The sequence below is a fragment of the Erythrolamprus reginae genome, chromosome 1 (assembly GCF_031021105.1).
Source record: "Erythrolamprus reginae isolate rEryReg1 chromosome 1, rEryReg1.hap1, whole genome shotgun sequence".
Classification (NCBI taxonomy): Eukaryota; Metazoa; Chordata; class Lepidosauria; order Squamata; family Dipsadidae; genus Erythrolamprus; species Erythrolamprus reginae.
In genome coordinates this window covers 57168931-57189555 of record NC_091950.1, presented here as the reverse complement: position 1 = coordinate 57189555, position 20625 = coordinate 57168931, and the positions used below count along the sequence as shown (strand labels likewise).

The 20625-nt window shown below is 37.7% G+C and overlaps 1 protein-coding gene across 1 annotated transcript in view; it reads left to right on the top strand.

The window, feature by feature from the left end:
• RIN3 (Ras and Rab interactor 3) overlaps nt 1-20625 on the top strand; it is a 133696-nt gene that overhangs the window by 105740 nt on the left and 7331 nt on the right. The window contains exons 8-9 of the mRNA XM_070753586.1: nt 1983-2114; nt 12382-12545. Of these exons, the coding sequence (XP_070609687.1) occupies nt 1983-2114; nt 12382-12545 (296 nt within the window). The remainder of the gene's footprint in view (nt 1-1982; nt 2115-12381; nt 12546-20625) is intronic.

Here is a 20625-nt window from a genome sequence, read left to right as displayed (position 1 = left end):
TCACTAAAAATACTCAGAAAAGGGGAAAAATAAGCTTTTAAAAACAGTCACATTTCACACTTCCCCCCTCTTATCTGTTAGTCTATTTCTATCTATCTATCTGTCTATCTATCTGCCTGCCTACATATATCTTCTATCTCCTATATTATTATTTTTTTACAAATAATTCAAGATAGTGAACATATACAACACACCTTCCTCCTCCCTATACAACAGCTACCTTGTGTGATGAGTTGTGCTGCGAAAAAGTGACAGGCCCAGCGTCATGCAGCTGGTCTTTCATTATTGTTTTTGGCAGCTACTATTTAAGTCATGGCTAGAACCCAGGCACTAATATTGGAGAATATTGGAGTGAAGAGAGAGTCAATGACTCTATTATGCCTCTCCTATCATTATAACACCTCGTATCAAGTACTGTCATTTCATTCTGTTGGCTCTCTCTCCACATCCAAGAAAGCTTCCTCTGTGGAAATAGAGTACGAAGAAAAAACTTCACCTAAAATTATTGGAATAACAAAGTCTTTCTTCTCTTTAGAAATCATATTTTTTATGTTTTTGCAGAGGTGATTGAATATTATGAAATTCTATTCATACCATAAGGCACCATTAATAAAGGAAGCCTTAATGCTTATAAGCTCTGCCACCTAACCTAGAGATTTTCCTTTATTTATTCTCATGATTTTTTTTTATTTTTGCTTAAAAGAGTATTTAATGCTGCATCTGAGTATAAATCTCAGCTTGAAAAGCAATTTATTCTGAGGTTTTTTGACATATAGGGAAATATTTTAGAAACTCAATGGCTCTGTTCTAAAATCCACTTAAGTATGCTTAAGCCTATTGATTACGGTGGGCTTAAAGCATGATTTAATCTGTTTTGGACTGTGATTGGTGAGAACATCTGGAAACAGAAGATTATCTCATAGCATATCATTTCAATATTGGTATACTTTTGAACTGCATTTGACTATCATATTTGGTATAAATGTCTGCACAGTAAGCATTTCAACTGGTCAGATCTCTTCCATAATTAGATGTTCATTTTTTCTTATATTATAAAATAACTCTTTCCATAATTTCACGGTATACCAGCTGGTCAAAATTCTATTCCTTTCCCCATGCTATGTTTGTCTGTAATGGAGCACTGTTACTGCTGCACTATTACTCTGCAAAAATGTATTTTTGCAACACAAAACACTGAGTATTATAACATAAAGCAAACCTCATTTGTTGCCATGAAATGAGGAAGTGGCTACCAGCTTAGCTTTAAAAGGGGAAAAGTAAATTCGTGGGAATAGAGACAAAATGTTATGTTTAATGCAATGGTGGCATTAGGGAGGAGAGGATAAATCTCATCATGTCCTGTTTATGAAATCCTCAGAGTGTCTGGATGGCATTTATAGAAATGATTTTCAGAGTCATCCAACTGTGTTGTTCTTGGGTTCATACCTCAGACAATTTATCCAAATCTGATGAAGACAATGAAGTTAGTGAAATCTGGATTATAGCCAAATCAGTTTGTATGTTTACATTTTTAAAAAAATAATGTTTATTGAGTACAGTATATACATTAAAAAAGAGAACAAAAGACAGTACATATAATGCTTATTATCACAATCGTAATCACAATCCTAATTTCTCCTATCTTTCTTTATATGTTTAATTCATCCACAGCAGGGGTCTCCAAACTTGACAACTTTAAGACCTGTGGACTTCAACTCCCAGAATTCCTCAGCCTGCTTTGCTGGGAGTTGAAGTCCACAAGTCTTAAAATTGCCAAGGGTGGAGACTCCTGATCCATAGCATTTATTCTGATTCATGTTTTGGCAATTGTAAAAACCAAATGCTCTACAATGATTTGGATAAAGCCTGATTAATTCGTGAACAAATTGCTTGGATTGCACAACTAATTTACACTTCCTTAAGTTCAAGCAATTGTTGTCTCCCACATATTTTTGAGTGAATCAAATCTGTTCTCCTTTTAGGGAAGCCTCATGGAGCAGATGACTTCCTCCCAGTGCTCATGTATGTTCTGGCCCGCAGTGACCTGACAGAGATGATTCTCAATGTAGAGTATATGATGGAACTTATGGACCCTGCTCTGCACCTGGGTGAAGGTAGGAAAGAACTCCAGTGAATTAATGCAATCAGGGGTGGGCTGCTGGGAGTTTACAGGGGTTTAGAAGAACCTCTAGCTAAGATTCTGTGCAGTTCGGAGAACCCCCAAATTCCACTCCTGGCTGGCCACGCCCACCCTACCCTGCCCCTCCCAGGAGTCCCCCCGTGGCCTGTTTTTGGGTCAGTGATGGGCTATCAAAAATTTTACTATCATATTGTGGGCATGGCATATGCATTTGGATTCAACATCTTTCAGTGCAAATTGGGTGCTCTGGGGTAGAACTCCATTTTCGCTACCCCACTGGGTTCCTCTCCATCCGGGCAGTAGCCCACCTGATTATCTACTATATAAAGTGTATGTACACACACACATGCACAGCTCTTCTAAAATTATACACATTCATCCTCATTTACTGCAATAGGAAAAACATACCCATAGCTCAGAAGGGAAAAAAATATCAATTTTCCTACCGGTACTGCATACCTGACCATATCCGTAGGAGCCCATCACTGTTTTGGGTGCAGGTAAAGTGCAGGGAACACACAGAAGCTCAAGGAGGGTGAAAAATGGGCCTATCGGAAGTTCAGGAAACAGGCCCATTTTGGGCCTACAGAGGGATTCCATAGCCTGGGAAGGTCATTTTTGCCCTCCTGGAGGCTCAAAGAAAGCCTATGAAGCCTGGGGAGAGCAAAAATGCACCAATTCAATTCAATTCAATTTATTAGATTTGTATGCCGCCTCTCTCCGAAGACTCGGGGAGGCTCACACCACCACCACCACTATGGTGCAGGAGGCCGAATAGGCCACGCCAACCATGGCTACACCTACCCAGCAACTGGACAGAGAACCCTTTGCTAAAATTTTTGAAGCCCACCCCTGGATACCATGCCAGGCATGGCCAATTTCAGTAATGGGCCCCACGCATTGATCGGTGATGTGGTAGGTCTTTTTACTGGGTTCCAGAGGCCGGCCTGACACACGTACGCACGCCCCCGCATGAGATTTTGCTTCTGCGCATACAACATCCTTGCGAATGTTCTCAGATGAGATTTTGCTTCAGGTGCATGCGCAAAAATGACATCTCATGCAGGGGTGCATGCACATGTGTCAGGCATGTGTGCGCCTGTACCAGCCTCAGGAACATGGTACCGATAGGAAAAGGTAAGTGGAACCCTTCACTAGCCAATTTGTAGGCCACATGAGGCTTATCCAGATCCTTTCTTGCACCACCACCCCAAAACATCTTAGGATATATGTTTATCCCAGGCATGTTTAAATTCAGTTACTGTGGATTTATCAACCACGTCTGCTGGAAGTTTGTTCCAAGCATCAACTACTCTTTCAGTAAAATATCTCATCAACATTCCATGTTTAATAGAAAATACAAACATTTGGTAGATTTCTAGTATTTTAATAATAATAATAATAATAATAATAATAATAATAATAATAATAATAATATCCATGCCCAGAAGTTCAGATAAACGTATTAATGGAGATTAACAGAGTCCAGACTAAGCCCAAAAGCCCCAAAACCAACAACAACAAAATTTACAAGCACACATTTCTTGATGATGCCACTAAAGAAGCACTATGCCTTACAGTAGGGGTGTCTAACCTTGACCATTTTAAGACTTCTGGACTTAAACTGCCATGCTGGCTGGGAATTCTGGAAATTTGAAGTCCACAAGTTTTGAACTTGCCAAGGTTGGACAAATCTACCTTACATCGTTCTGAGGTAGAATGAAAAACATATGGCTCCTACCTGTGGTGGTGGGAGAACATATCAATGAGAGTAAAATGGAACATGCTCAATAAACTATTTTTATCTTGGCTAATATTCACAAGCTAAGTAGGATCGATCCTGTTCAAATTTACATAGGGAGACCACCAGGGAACTGAGCAATTTATTTATTTATTTATTCATTTGTCCAATACATAAATACATAGGAAGAAAAATAGACATGTGGTAATATATATAAGGGTAAAAGTGAACTTATAGGAGAGGATATATGAAAGGAAGAAAATATATATGAAAAGTGAGAGAAAGGAAGACAATTGGACAGGGGACGAAAGGCACACCGGTGCACTTATGTACACCCCTTGCTGGCCTCTTAGGAACCTGGAGTGGTCAATCGTGAGAGTCTAAGGAAGAAATGTTGGGGGTTAGGGGTCGAGACGATTGAGTCCGGTAATGAGTTCCACGCTTCGATAACTCGATTGTTGAAATCATATTTTTTACAGTCAAGTTTGGAGCGGTTCGTATTAAGTTTGAATCTGTTGCGTGCTCTTGTGTTGTTGCTGTTGAAGCTGAAGTAGTCATTGACCGGTAGGACGTTGCAGCATATGATCTTGTGGGCAATACTCAAGTCGTGTTTTAGGTGCCGCAGTTCTAGGCTATCTAGGCCCAGGATTGTTACTCTATTTTCGTAGGATATTCTGTTTCGAGTAGGCAAGACTGGGAGGAGGAAGAGAAGGGCTAACATCTTTCATGCCATTACCAAGACAATAACATGAATGTGTCCATGATGTTACAGAAAATCAGGCACAACTTAAAAGAAGCTATTTTATTTTCACTTAATATTCACTCAAGGCTGCACAGCTCGTGTGTGTGACAACTGATTTTTCGTAGATGCATCTTTATATAATACTAGCTGATACCCGGAGTTGCCTGGGTATTTTATCCCAATCCTGTATTAGACAACAGGGAACAGCCTTTGAGGTGATTATCTGCATTAGCAAGCACTTCGCCTGACAACTTTCCTTCTTTGCTTGAAGCTTACAGTTCCCGGCAGACTGCAAGTGCCACGGACAGGGACTGAGCAGGCATGTTGAGACCGAGTGGCCATTACTTTGCCTGAGTATTTATTTATCCCAATCCTGTATTAGACAACAGGAAGCAGCCTTTGAGGTGATTATCTGTATTATCTGCTCCTCTCCCAACAACCTGCCTCTTTTCTTGAAGCTGAGGGCCTAGGGGGCAGGAGCTGGAAACTACCATTCCCAGCATGCTCTGTGCACCATGGACAGGGACTGAGGAAGTGCATTGAACCCAAGCGCCCATTACTATGGAGATACATCTGAGTCAGGCCTACACACATACACACACCTAGGGGTGCTAGTGATGTCTTACCACCACCATCATCCCCAGTATTTATTTCCAGACAGGAAGTCATCTGTGTACCAAGTTTGGTTGAAATTGCTCAAGGCGTTCCAAAGTTATGCTGGAACATACACACACATACAGAGAGAGAGAGAGAGACTTTTGAAATACTGTATACTGTACAGTGTTCCCTCGATTTTCGCGGGTTCGAACTTTGCGAATAGCCTATACCACGGTTTTTAAAAAAATATTAATTAAAAAATACTTTGCGGGGTTTTTTCTATACCACGGTTTCTCCGGCCCGATGACGTCGCCAAACTAATAATTTTTGCAAATAAATAACAAAAAAAAATTATTGTTAATAAATAATTATGTTTGTAAATATCAGGTTCTTATTCAATGGTGAGTACCAGTAATAATGGTGAGTAAATGGTTGTTAAGGGAATGGGAAAGGGTAATTTAGGGGTTTAAATTCTTAAGGGATGGCTTGTGATACTGTCCATAGCCAAAAACGGTGTATTTACTTCCGCATCTCTACTACGTGGAAATTTGACTTTCGCGGGTGGTCTCAGAACACATCCCCCGCGAAAATCAAGGGAACACTGTATATAGAAGATTAACCATCACATGCTCTAGTCTAGCAAGACTAAAGCCATATACAGAGTGACAGAAGGAAAATGATGTTAGCCACAAGAAGTAGGCATAATCAATAAAGTCAGCTAATTTGGCAAAACAAAAAAATGCCTCTAGATACCAGGAGGAGGAATGGACTTGGGCTGTGCAATAATTTAATTGGGGAATCTTAGCTGGGAGCGATGAAACAAAGGCCACTTCATATAAGGAAGTGAGCAGAGTGGTTGAAAAACTGGACCACAATCAAGTAGTATCCAGTTCAGATCTTATTTCTGCCATAAACATACTACATGACCTATATGAGAAGACTCATTCTGTCAATTAGATAATGAAACACACCTAAACATGTTATATACCAGTAAACAGTGGCAGGTTGCTCCCGGTTTAGCTCGGTTCAGCAAATCGGTAGCAGCAGCGGTGCGAGGCTCCGCACACACAAGCGAACCAGTAGCATTGGGATTTACAACCCGCTACTGACGGTAAATTGTGATTATTATTGTTATTCAATCATTCCACCACAGAAGAATGTGGTGAATGAATTTGTATACAATAACATACAGCACAAGTGGATTAAAAAGATAATTTTAAAAATAATAAAATTCTCACAAATACATACATACACACATACATACATACATACATACATACATACATACATACATATATACATACATACATACTTGTTTGTTTGCTTGATTAATTCATTGATCAATTGATTGTTAGGCCACCCTTCTCCGAAGACTGAGGGCACCTTACAACATAAAAATACATAAGCATGACACAATAGAAATTGAAGTTAAACTAAAGAAATTTAAAACTAAAATCCTAAAAACCATTAAATGTACTAAAATCCAGTTTAACAGATCTAAAAAAAAATCCCATATCGTTAAAACCATTCAATCACATCCATTCATGTCCCTGTCATAACAGAATGTCTATGTACAACATCCCCAAGCCTGCCCGGCAAAGATGTGTCTTCAACATCTTGTGAAAGGCCAGGAGAGGGGAGCAGTGTGAATCGCTGGGGGGAGTTGATTCCAAAGGGCCAGTGCCACCACAGAGAAGGCTCTTCCCCTAGAAACCGCCATCCAGCATTGCTTGGCTGATGGGACCTGGAGAAGGCCAGCTCTGTGAGCCCTGACCAGCTACTGGGATACATGAGGCAAGAGATGGTCCCATAGGTAATCTGGTCCTAAGTCATGTATATAGCCATATGTATAGCTAAGCTCTCTCTATATATATATATAATTTTTATGTATGTATTATATTAGGGTCATATTTGATCTGGAAAGCACAAATGTTTGAATTCTGTGTAGATTTTTACTTCCATTTAGGGATTATTTGGATTTTTATAACTGTTTTTAGAGTATTGTACAGGTAGCCCTTGATTATGACCACCCGCCACCGCCAGACACAGTCATCTGGTGGGTCCCAGGGGAAGAGTCTTCTCTGTTGCGGCCCCGACTCTCTGGAACCAGCTCCCCCCAGAGATTAGAAGTGCCCCCACCCTCCTTGCCTTCCATAAACTCCTTAAAACTCACCTCTGCCATCAAGCATGGGGGAATTGAGGCATTGCCCCCCCTCCCCTGGGCCTATACAATTTATATATGGTATGTCTGTGTGTATGTCTGGTTTAATAATGGGGTTTTTAAATGTTTTTTTTAAAATCTATTAGATTTGTCATGAATTGTTTTATTGTATGCTTTGAGCCACCCCGAGCCTACGGAGAGGGGCGGCATACAAATCTAATTAATAATAATAATAATAATAATAATAATAATAATAATAATAATAATAATAATAAAGCCCCACATTTCTGTTGCTCAGCAAGACATTTATTAAGTGAGTTTTGCCCCATTTAACTATTTTTCTTGCCACAGTTGTTGTTAAGTTGTTAAGTCAATCTGGCTTCCCCATTGATTTTTCTTGTCAGAAGGTTTTAAAAAATGATCGCATGAACCTGGAACCCTGCAACTGTCATAAATACAAACCAGTTGCCAAGTATCTGAATTTTGATCATGTGACCATGGGGATGCTGCAACGGTTATAAGTATGGCAAATGGTCATAAGCCACTTTTTTCAGTGTCCTTGTTGTAACTTCAAACAGTCATTAAATGAAGTTAAGGACTCCTGTATAGCATTATGACTGGGAGATAACTGGGATTGTCTGTTTCTTTGTTATTCTTGCCACTTGAGAATGAAGGAAATGGAATAATAATGAAAATATTAAATAGCAACATAAAAATGACATATAATTCTTGACCCATTTAAATACAATCTGTTTTATTCAAGAATATTCCTCTTCCTCATTCAGTATGTCTTTGAAAAATTAAATGTGCCTTATTGGGCCTCCCTGATCTGGTCTGCTGTAATGTAAATGATCACTAGAAAGCGGCAAAGAGAATTTTGTTTTGGTATGTTTTTTCTGTTAATAACTTGGATTTTTGCAGCCCAGATTTGTTACTGCATGTTTTTATGATGACACTGACAAATAATTTTGGCCTGTAGAGGCACTAGGCGTGTGTTTTTGCCTAGGTAATATTTAATAATGGCCCAAAGGGAGTTTGTGCAATTGAAAAGGGAATGAAAGAGAAGTAGAAAAAACAAAAAATAAATCATGTGGCACTTAAAATGAAAGTAAGGTGGATTTATTGGACCAGAGCCCTTATATTAAAGAGAACTCTTAGCAACCAATCCTGTTTTTCATCAAAAAACTCATTTACTTTAGAAAAGTTTATTTCCTTGTACGGGATCCCCAGTTAGGCTCTAATATTCTTTTCAGGATGTTGTTTTCACTGTAAAAGTACAGATGCAGCTTCCTTTCAGGAAATTGTAAGTGGCTCTTCCAACAGCTTGGCTAAGGTATTCTAAAAACAGATTTATTTATTTATTTATTTATTTATTTATTTATTTATTTATCAGATTTGTATGCCGCCCCTCTCCGCAGACTCGGGGCGGCTCAAAGCAATAATAATACAATGTAAACAAATCTAATATTTAAGTTAATTTAAAACCCCAATTTAGAAACCAATCATACATACTAGCATACCATGCATAAATTTTATTAGCCTAGGGGGAGGGAAAGTATCAATTCCCCCATGCCTGACGACAGAGGTGGGTTTTAAGGAGCTTACGAAAGGCTAGGAGGGTGGGGACAACTCTGATATCTGGGGGGAGTTGGTTCCAAAGGGTCGGGGCCGCCACAGAGAAGGCTCTTCCCCTGGGTCCCGCCAAACGACATTGTTTAGTTGACGGGACCCGGAGAAGGCCAACTCTGTGGGACCTAACTGGTTGCTGGGATTCGTGCGGCAGAAGGCGGTCCCGGAGATATTCTGGTCCGGTGCCATGAAGGGCTTTATAGGTCATAACCAACACTTTGAATTGCGACCGGAAACTATCGGCAACCAATGCAGACTGCGGAGTGTTGGTGTGACATGGGCGTATTTAGGAAAGCCCATGATAGCTTTCGCAGCTGCATTCTGCACGATCTGAAGTTTCCGAACACTTTTCAAAGGTAGCCCCATGTAGAGAGCATTACAGTAGTCAAGCCTCGAGGTGATGAGGGCATGAGTGACTGTGAGCAGTGACTCCCGGTCCAAATAGGGCCGCAACTGGTGCACCAGGCGAACCTGGGCAAACGCCCCCCTCGCCACAGCTGAAAGATGTTTCTATAATGTGAGCTGTGGATCGAGGAGGACGCCCAAGTTGCGGACCCTCTCTGAGGGGGTTAGTGATTTCCCCCCCCCCCAAGGTAATGGACAGACAGATGGAATTGTCCTTGGGAGGCAAAACCCACAGCCACTCCGTCTTATCAGGGTTGAGTTTGAGTCTGTTGACACCCATCCAGACCCCAACACAAATTTATCATGGTGTTAGGAACTAAAGCTTCTATTCTAGCATCTTGGAACAGATTTTTACAATCCGACCAATCAAGTGTTTACAGCGGGAGTGTCCCTCTAACCTTCCTGCCAATCAGCTTAAAGCCCTGTTGGGAGAATTGGTGCTCGGCTTATGGTTAGGGGTCACCACAACATGAGGAACTGTATTAAGGGGTCGTGGCGTTAGAAAGGTTGAGAACCACTGATCTAAGTGATTTGAGGCTGGTCATTCTCTTTTAGTCCAACGTGTCTCACATGGTTGTTTCTATGAATAAAATTAAGAGAGAGAGACACATGGAAGATACATTACATTATCACACAAAAATAATGATATGAATATATTTTTAAAAAAATAAAAGCAGAGTAAAAGCAAAGAAGATGAGTAAGAATTAGCAGACATTAAATATTCTTATGCAGATTCTTGCCTGGAACTCGTTTTGTGGATTAGTCTTACGTTATACAGATATTCTTCGGTTTGCCACCACAATTAATCTCAGAATTTATGCTGTTAAATGAAACGTGTTGAGTGAACTTTGCCCATTTTACGACTTTTCTAGCTACAGTTGTTAAGGGAATAATTGCAGTTGTTTAGTTGTTAAATTAATTTGGATTCCCATGGATTTTGCTTGTCAGCAGATTAAAAAAATGGTTCACATGACCTTAGAACACTGCCACCATCATAAATATAACCCAGTTGCCTAGCGTCCAAATTTGGAGATTGCTGTAACAGTTATAAGCAGTGAAGGGCTGCAAAAAAATGTTACTACCACACTATGGTCATGTGACCGGGTAGGAGTGGCTTGACAACCATGTGACCAGGAGTGGCTTAATCAGGTGACTGGGTGGGAGTGGCTTACTGACCAAGATAGGTTTTCAAATAGGTGCTTGGACTCTTTTTCAGTTGATTAAGTCACATTATTTGAATAGACACAAAAAGGACAAATATTAGGCAGCGTTATTTGTTGAAGAGCACAGTAACATGTTAAGGTTTTGTACTGAACCCACAAGGTTCAGTAGGATAACAAATTAGGCAAGTAGCTTAGTTTTTTAAAATTGCTATAAAAGTTCAGGTCTAGATAATGATTAAAATGATTAAAGCGTTTAAGGGTAAAAACATACTATTTAATTATTTCCTATTTTAAAAGTCAGTAAGGATCATACTAAGGTACTAGAGAAGGAAGGACAATTAAAAAAAACTATTAAGTATTCAATAAATAAGTATGCATAAACTTATTAACCCCCCTGCGACCCCTCCCCCATGGGGGCAGCAGCCCATCACTGGTCATAAGTCTGAAAAATGGTCATAAGTCACTTTTTCCAATGCCATTGTAACTTTGAACAATTACTAAACAAACAGTTATAAGTCAAGAACTACCTGTAGATATTAGCTGGAAGGAGGGAGTTTTTTGGCTTTCAGCTATGATATTTTCTATATTTATAATATTTTCTTTTGTTTCTTTTGTCTTTCTTCATCAGCTGTAGAGTATTTGTTGATGGGGGACATAATATTGCATCAATGAACAAAGATACTTTGCATAAACATACAGTATATCCAGTGATGGGCTCCTATGGGAATGGTCAGGAACGCAGTTCCGGTAGCAAAATTTGGAGCTCCACCCCAGAGCACCCCAATTTGCATTGAAAGATATTGAAACAAAATGCATAAGCCACACCCACAGTGTGGTAGTAAAAATTTTGGTAGCCCATCACTGAGTATATCAGAGATAGCTGCACACTTGGGAGTTGTTTTCACATGCAAAAGGACACTAAATTTAATATGTAGATGGTGCATTATACTAAATTGAACAAGGCTAAAAATGCTCCCTTACTTCCCCTTCAACAGTATTGCAAAAATGTTAGGCAGTGCTTCCAATGACCAGATGGAGGTGCACAAACTCCATTTATAAAAAGAAGAGGGATACATTCAAAGAATGAGGAAATAGTTGGGATGGAGATTTTTCAAAACTGCTTGCCAAATATTATGGAAATATTTGCATCTCTCTCTAAGTAAATGAAATCATTTGGGAGGAGAAAATAGAGTGCTGGTTTAGGGAAGACAAACAGGAGGGAATACAAGTCGTCGGGCTATTTGAAATGACGCATGCAACAAGAATTTAATGTCAGTATCTTAACTTGTCCTTATAACATGTTTGTAAGGACAATCAAGACCAAAGGTTTAAAATATGCAAAATATCAGAATTAACAAACTTAAAAATCTATGTGATAAGCACAATATAAAGTTACTTTACAAAAGAGACTGGAAGAAGAATATTTCAGCACCCATCAATTCTTATTTTTTCTTTGCTATCTGTTCTAAGAGTGCCATCTATTGTTCAGTTCCATTGCATTTTCCTTTCCTTAAACCCAGTGAATTAGTTAGAAACCATACCGGAGTATCTTTCTATCCCAACGAGAATGATCACTCAGATGTCCATGCTATGTTTTCACAAATGCTCCCCTCCATATTTAAATTTTGTTTGCTGGTTAGTGTAATTTAAAACATTTATAGAGCCATTATATAACCAGTAGCTTTTTGATAGTATTAAAATAAGCCATAGGAAGAGATAGCATAAAATGTTGTATGAAGCTGCATGAAGTGCAAAGGAATAAAAATTGTTCAGCGTATGTTTATGCTTCTTCATTTTTCCTAGGTTCTTATTATTTAATCACTACTTATGGGGCAATAGAGCTTATCAAAAGCTATGATAAGATTGCAGTCACTCGACAACTAAGCACTGAAGTTCAAGATTCGATCCACCGCTGGGAGAGACGGAGAACACTTAACAAAGCCCGGGCATCTCGATCGTCTGTTCAGGTTAGGAAAGTGTGGGTCTTTCATGTTATACATTGATCATCTCAGTTGGCTTTAAAAGAACTGCATGTTCTTTTTCTTGAACGTTATTTCCAGTAGAGTTTAAAAGCGGAAAGAGTTAGAAACATAGAAACATAGAAGACTGACGGCAGAAAAAGACCTCATGGTCCATCTAGTCTGCCCTTATACTATTCCCTGTGTTTTATCTTAGGATGGATATATCTTTATCCCAGGCATGTTTAAATTCGGTTACTGTGGATTTACCAACCATATCTGCTGAAAGTTTGTTCCAAGCATCTACTACTCTTTCAGTAAAATAATATTTTCTCACATTGCTTTTGATCTTTCCCCCAACTAACTTCAGATTGTGTCCCCTTGTTCTTGTCTTCATTTTCCTATTAAAAACACTTCCCTCCTGAACCTTATTTAACCCTTTAACATATTTAAATGTTTCGATCATGTCCCCCCTTTTCCTTCTGTCCTCCAGACTATACAGATTGAGTTCATTAAGTCTTTCCTGATACGTTTTATGCTTAAGACCTTCCACCATTCTTGTAGCCCGTCTTTGGACCCGTTCAATTTTGTCAATTGAACGGGTTGATAGTAGTCTTCTTAACAATTTTGTAAGGCATAAGATTTAATAAGTAGAACTTTGGAAAATAAATAAGACTCAAATTAAGCACCTAGATAACATATAATGAATGACAGGGGTTTTTATTATAACTATTTTTAAAGCTTGGGAGAATAAAAGCATTTCTACGCTATATGAATTAAAATTAAAACATTAAAGAGTGTGTGAGAAGTAACTAGCTATGATTTGGAGAATATATAAGTCGAATATAAGTATAGTGTGAGGAGAGGGGCAGCATAGAAATCCAATTAATAAAATAAAATAAATAAACAGATTCAGTACATTCAACTTTTGCAAAAGACAGCCTGTTTGGGGGCAGCAATAATAGCTTCCAACATCAAGCAACAAAGAAGAGAATGTCAGTCAACAGAGGACAATAAGAAGAAAAAAGAAATTATAGATATTTCTAATATTAGAAATATCACAGTAAAATCACTGCTAAGGTATTGATATCCAAGAAGAATCACAAAAGAATCTATTGGAAGCAAATGAAGGTAAAACAACTTGTAAAAACAATAGTGAAAACTCTTTATAAATTGTAACATTTATATAGGAAGGTGAATGAACAGTGAAAAATCTTGGTTAATATTGAATTTTAAGAAGAGAAAAAAATATCAACAAACCAAATAGAACAAATTATGGAAATTGCCAAGAACACAAGCCAAAAAAGACAAACATTTCAAAAGGAACTTCACAAACACTTACAAAGAGTGTTAAATGAAACAAGAAGTAACATTATAAATATTAAGAAGCCATGATGTCACAGTGGTAAGAATGCAGCATTGCTGGCTAATTCTGCTGACTGTCAGGGGTTCAATCCTGACCAACTCAAGGTTGACTCAACCTTCCATCCTTCCAAAGTCAGTAAAATGAAGATCCAGATTATTGGGACAATATACGGACTCTGTAAAGCACTTAGACTTATATATCACTTCAAAATGCTTTACAGCTCTCTCTAAATGGTTTACAGATTCAGCATATTGTCCCCAATAACGTGGGGTCCTCATTTTAGCCACCTCAGAAGGCTAGAAGGCTGAGACAACCTTGAGCCGGTGAGATTCGAACTGCCAAACCTCTGGGCAGACAGCAGACAGCAGAAGTATCCTGTAGTACTGCATGGGGGAACTGAATCACCTCCCCCGGGCATGTACAATTTATGCATGGTATGCTTGTGTGTATGTTTGTTTAGAAATATGGGGTTTTTTAAATATTTTAAATTATATTTAGATTTGTCATGAATTGTTGTATCCTGCTGTGAGCCGCCCCGAGTCTGCGGAGAGGGGCGGCATACAAATCTAAATAATAGATAGATAGATAGATAGATAGATAGATAGATAGATAGATAGATAGATAGATAGATAGATAGATAGATAGATAAATAAATATTTTTTAAAAAATAAAATTTTTATTGATTTTTAAAAGTTTACATAAAACAAACATATAACAGTGCACAGTGCATGTGCCCATCACCTAACAACGACACACACACCCATCACCCCCACCACCCATACAAGAGGATTCAAAAAAAAATTAATTGTTTATCTATTATTCCTTGGCTCTATCTTGATCAAGTATTACTAAAAGAGTGATTGCAATTTATTTTTCATATTTACATCACAGATTCTACTTAACATATAATCTTTTACCTTATTCCATCGCACCATCAACTTCTCCAATTTGTTCTCATCGAAATTGTTTAATCTTATTTCCATGATTTCAAAATGTATGTGGTCCACCATGTACCAGTACCAATTTTGTAATGTCCATTTTATAGAATCTTTCCAACCTAATACCATCACCGCTTGGGCACTTTCCAATGCTGCGGCTTTAATTTCCTTGAATTCTCCTAGTTCCCTATATTTAATTAAAATTGCTATTTCTTTTGTAATTATCCAGTTAATGTTTAACATTTTATTAATTTCGTTCTGCACTACATTCCAAAATTTCTGAATTTCTGCACACTCCCAGAGCATATGCATAAAAATTCCCTTTTCCTGGCACCCATGCCAACATTTACCCTTCTCTTTCCCCTGGAAGTGTGCAATTTGTACTGGTGTATAGTACCATTTATGTAGAATTTTCCTTCTCATCTCTCTAACTCTCGTATTTTTAATCTTATATATATTTTCTATTATTTCTTTCATTTCCCTTTCATCTATTTGTAAATCATCTTGCCAGCATCTTGTCAAACTTTTTGTTACTTCCTCTTCCATCTGCAATAGCATTCTGTATATATTACCGGCTTGTGCTTTACTCTCATTTATTTTTTCTCTTATTATTTTTTCTAAGCAATTTTCTTCTCGTAAGAAAGCTTCTTTATTCTCACTTTTATTTAAATATGTGCTTATTGCATTAATCTGCAACCATTTCTGTTTACCAATCCACCATTCCAATCGAGTTCTACTAACTCTTCCATCTTTCTCACATTATTGTTCAATTCTCGTTATCCCTTTACTATTTAATACTTTGATAATTCTACTTAAGTTAACATCATCCCCTGTATTCAATACATATAACGTTGATAGCCTGGATACCCTTCTTCCACTTTTCCTCTGCCATTTATACCATATTTCTAAACATGCTTTAAAAGGATCACTTAAGTTACTAATTTCTGTTCTACTCTAATTTTTAAATAATAATTCTTTATTATTTATGTTATTGTTTAGTTTAGTTTAGTTTAATCAGATTTGTATGCCGCCCCTCTCCGCAGACTCTTTTTCTAACTCTACCCATTTCTTTTCCCCCCATAACTGTAGTTCCATTAACCTTTCCATTTGAAATGCATTTCTATATAATACTAGGCAAGGGCTACCCCAACCCCCCTCTTTCTCTTGTGCAAACTGCCAATGCTTCCTTATTTTAGGTTTTTTGTCTCCTTCAATCCAAAAATTTAATTTGTTGTCCCATTCTCTTAGTTTCGCCTCAGGAAAACTACCCGGTAGAACCTGAAACAAATACATCATTTTTGGTATTATCATCATCTTAAGGGCCCTGATCTTAGCAATTCTTCCTAACTTTTTACTCTTCCAATTTTTTATCTGCTTCTGGATTTTTTTCCATATTAGGTTATAATTGGCCGTCACTATTTTTATTGGATTCTTGAACAACCAAATTCCCAAATATTTCATTTTTTTACAACCTAATTTCAATCCTGATATTTTTTGTATCTCGATTTGCTCTTTAGGGCCAGTATTTAAACATAGTATCTCTGATTTCTCTATATTAACCTTAAGTCCAGATTGATCTTTAAATTCCTGGAGCAGTATCATTATTCTTTTCATCATTTCTATTGGGGTTTCAGACATCACTATAGCGTCATCTGCAAACAAATTTAATTTCAATTCAAAATTCCCTATTTGATAGCCTCTCCATTCCTTATCATTTCTAATTTTGTTTGCTAAGGTCTCAATTGCTAATGCAAATAACATTGGGGATAGTGGGCAACCCTGCTTAGTTCCATTCTGAATTTTAATCGTTTCTGTTCTGTTACCATTTACTCTGATTTGAGCTATATTATCCTTATATATTGTTTCCATAATTCTACAGAATGAATCTCCCATATTTAAATCTTTACATAGTTGAAATAGGTAATCATGGTTAACTTTATCAAAAGCTTTATAGACATCTAATTTTAGAATACTTAGTTATCTTTTGGTATTGGTAGCATGGTGTAAAACATTGACCACATTCCTTATTGGTTCATAAATCTTCCTTCCTTTAACAAATCCATATTGATCTTCTCCAATTACTTTTGGTAAAATATTCTCCACCCTGTTTGCCAATATTTTCATAAATATTTTATAATCCTGATTTAATAAGCTGATAGGGCGATAAGAACTAGGGTCAGTTAAATCACGATCTGGTTTTGGGACAGATATAATTTCTGACATTTTCCACGTCTGTGGAGTTTCAAAAGTCTCCATTACATTGTTAAACAATTTTTCCATATGCGGTAATAATTCATTCATATACATTTTATAATATTCAGCAGTAAAACCATCTGGGCCTGGGGCTTTAGCAGGTTTCAACCCTTTAATAACTCTAGATATCTCATCATTTGTAATTTTTGCATTTAGCATTTGTCTATCCTCTTCCTTTAATTTCTTTTTAACCTCTGTGGTTTGCGAAATAACATACTCTTTTTTGTATAAGTTCCCATAAAAATCTCTCATTATTTTTTCCATTTCTACATTACTACGTTTAATTACACCTTCCTTATCTTTTAAAGCAGAGATATAGCAGAGATATGGGATTTCTCTTTTCTTTTTTTCAGATAATGTACCATTTGCTTCATTGATTTATTACCCCATCCCCTAATTCTATGTTTTATAATCATCTTCATTTTATTCCATCTTTCTTCATCAAGTAATTGTAATTTCTTTTTCTTAAGTAATAATAGTGAATTCCATTCTCTATTTCTTGTAATTTTTAAAGTGTCTTGGATTAAATCTATTTCTCTTAATAAGTTATTCCTTTCAGCTTCCCAAGATTTCCTAATAAAAGCTTCAGTACTAATACAATTACCCCTCATAACAGCCTTATGTGTATCCCAGACTATTGTTTGTTTAATCTCACCTGTTGCATTAATACAAAAGAATCCATTCAGTTCCCTTTGTAATTTAATTCTATTCTCCTCATTAGCTGAAACCAGAGGGTTATATCTCCAAATTCTTTGTTTCCTGCCGGTCCCTATCTCAATCACTGCTAAGAGAGGTGCGTGGTCTGATAACCAGATACTTTTCACTTCCACTTTCTTAAGCTTTGCCTCATCTGTCTTATTAATTAACATATAATCAATACAACTACATTTATTATGTCTTGCAGAGTAGAAGGTGTCTCTGTTTACTATGTTTTCATGTAAATCCGTCATATTGATTTTATTTAAGTGTAACTTTTTCTTTTCCCCCCTCCCTGCTGTTAATTCCAAGTTGAAATCGCCTGCTAAGATCACTATACCTTCCGCAAAATTATCTAGTTTCCATTTTACATTTATTATAAATTGTTTTGCATTTACATTAGGAGCATAAATTACCGCTAAGGTTACTAACTTATTTTTTATTTTCCCCTTAATAAATAACATTCTGCCATCTTTGTCCCTTTTAATATTAATTAATTGAAAGTACACTCTTCGGTTAAACAAGATGGCGACTCCTTTTGATTTGGTTGTCCCTCTCGACTCATAAACTTGTTGCCACTCACTATTTGTAACTAATCTATCTGTTTTTTCCCTTCCTTTATGAGTTTCTGATAAAAGTAAAATATCAACTTTACTGTCCCTAGCCAGCTTCATGATTCTAAAACGTTTTTTCTGTGATGAAAGACCATTTACATTCAACGATAATAACCCTATATCACCCATTTACATAATTTTAAATACATTTCCCCCTCCTGCAAAACAGAGCCTACCGGAAAAATGTTTTTTAGTTACCATGAATCCCCACCCTAGTGCCTCTTCCCTAACCCCCCCCCAGGGGGAGGCAACGAAAAAAACTTTCGTTATCGAGAGGCACCCCTGGATCTGCGTTCCACCAGAAAGCTCCCCCCTTTCTCCCCATTTTACAGCATATCAAAAGATTCCCCCCTCCTTCCCTCCTCTCCCCTTATTAATTAGCGAAATTTTTTTTTAAAAAGTACACAAGAAAGGGATTAGTTAGTTGAAAATCATAGTACCATATTAGCAAGTCAGCTCAGTTCAGTTTATTATTTTTTCTTCTGGCGGGTGACCCTTGGCTCATCCCTTTTCTCTTTCTCCTGGAGAGAATCCAGTTCCTTCTGGAGTGCTGCGATCTTCTCCGCCTTGCTTTGTTCTGCTACACGGATCGGTTGGAGCATAAACAACTCTCCCTCTGCTGCTTCTGGCCGGTTTTTCGATGTCTGTGCCTGGGACGCTCCATCCGGATATAACCCCAACTGATGAAGCAAATTTCTTCCCTCTTCCAACGATCTCGCCTGGAAAGCCTTGGAATCTTTAAAAACAAATATTGTAGCTGGATAACGCCATGAAAACCTAATTCCATTTTCATAAAGTTGGGAGGTCACCTCTCTCATCTGATTTCTCATTTTGAGGGTTTCAGCAGACAGATCTTTTAAAACACGTATTGGAATAGCTTTGTAGCGTAAGTTTAGAATCTGCTTCAACTCTTTGAATATTTCTGCCGCTCTCCTTTCTGAGGCAAACCTTACAATAATGTCTTTTGAATCCCCTCTGTTCCGAGATCCAAAAGCCCAATGCGCTCTTTCAAATTCTTGTAGGTCACATTTAACCTTGTTTTCATTGAACCACTGAAGGATTTCTTGAATAAGATGTTTACTCTCCACAAAGTCTTTGGGAAATCCCCTCAGACGAAGATTAGACCTCCGTTGTCTGTCCTCCAAGTTAATGATGCGGAGTTCCTGGCGAGACTTCCCCACCTCCAGTTTCCCAATTCTTTGATCTTGTGTTTTGGATTGTTCTTTCAAGTCTGCCATTCCAGCACCAACGACCGATAATTCCTTTTTCATATCTTGGAGCAGCTGTCCCATGTCAGCAAATGCTTTAAGCAACAAATCCATCTTTCCTTCCAACTCCGAAGTAGACGCCATCTTTCCTTTGTTCTCGCTTCTCCACTTACACACGTTAAAAACTATTACTTGCTTCAACTTTTAACTCCTTCTCATAAAGTTTTCAACAGCTTGTTCAATTCGCTTCCTCTCAATCCACTTTCACCGAGCTAGAGAGGGTTGTCGAGGGTTAACTTTTACTTTTCCTTCTTCACATGAGGGAGCTTTCTCTCGGTGCGTCTATCTAGAGTGACGCATGCGCAGATCAATAAATAAATAAATAAATAAATAAATAAATAAATTCTAACCACTGTGGCACCATGGCTCTGCAAAGCACTATGAAGTGGTATATAAGTCTATGGATTATTGCTATTATAAAAACAATGTTAAAGACACTGAAGATCAAAACAGACGTTGACAAACAAGAATTTTTTTTCTAAAGATCTTTAAATGCAGAAAAAAAGTTTAGCACTCCTTGAATTAATAGAATATAATTCTTTATTTATTGGCCAAGTGTGATTGGACATTCCATTGGTTGATTGTTCTCACCATCAGAAAGTTCTTCCTTATTTCCAGGTTGAATCTCTCTTTGGTCAATTTCCATCTGTTGCTCCTGGTCTGGCCCTCTGGTGCCCTGGAAAATAGTGTGACCCCCCTGCTCTCTGTGACAACCCCTCAAATATCTGTATATTGCTATTATGTCCCCTCTGGCCCTTCTTTTTGCCAGACTATCCATGCCCAGTTCCAGCAACCTCTCTTTGGGGACTTGGTTTCCAGTCCCCTTATCATTCTGATTGCTGTTTTCTGTACTTTCTCTAGAATATTAATATTAATATAAATCGTAAGGAAACAAGCAACAAGTTACAGTCATACAGTCATAAGTGGGAGGAGTCAGTGGGCCAATAGTAACCA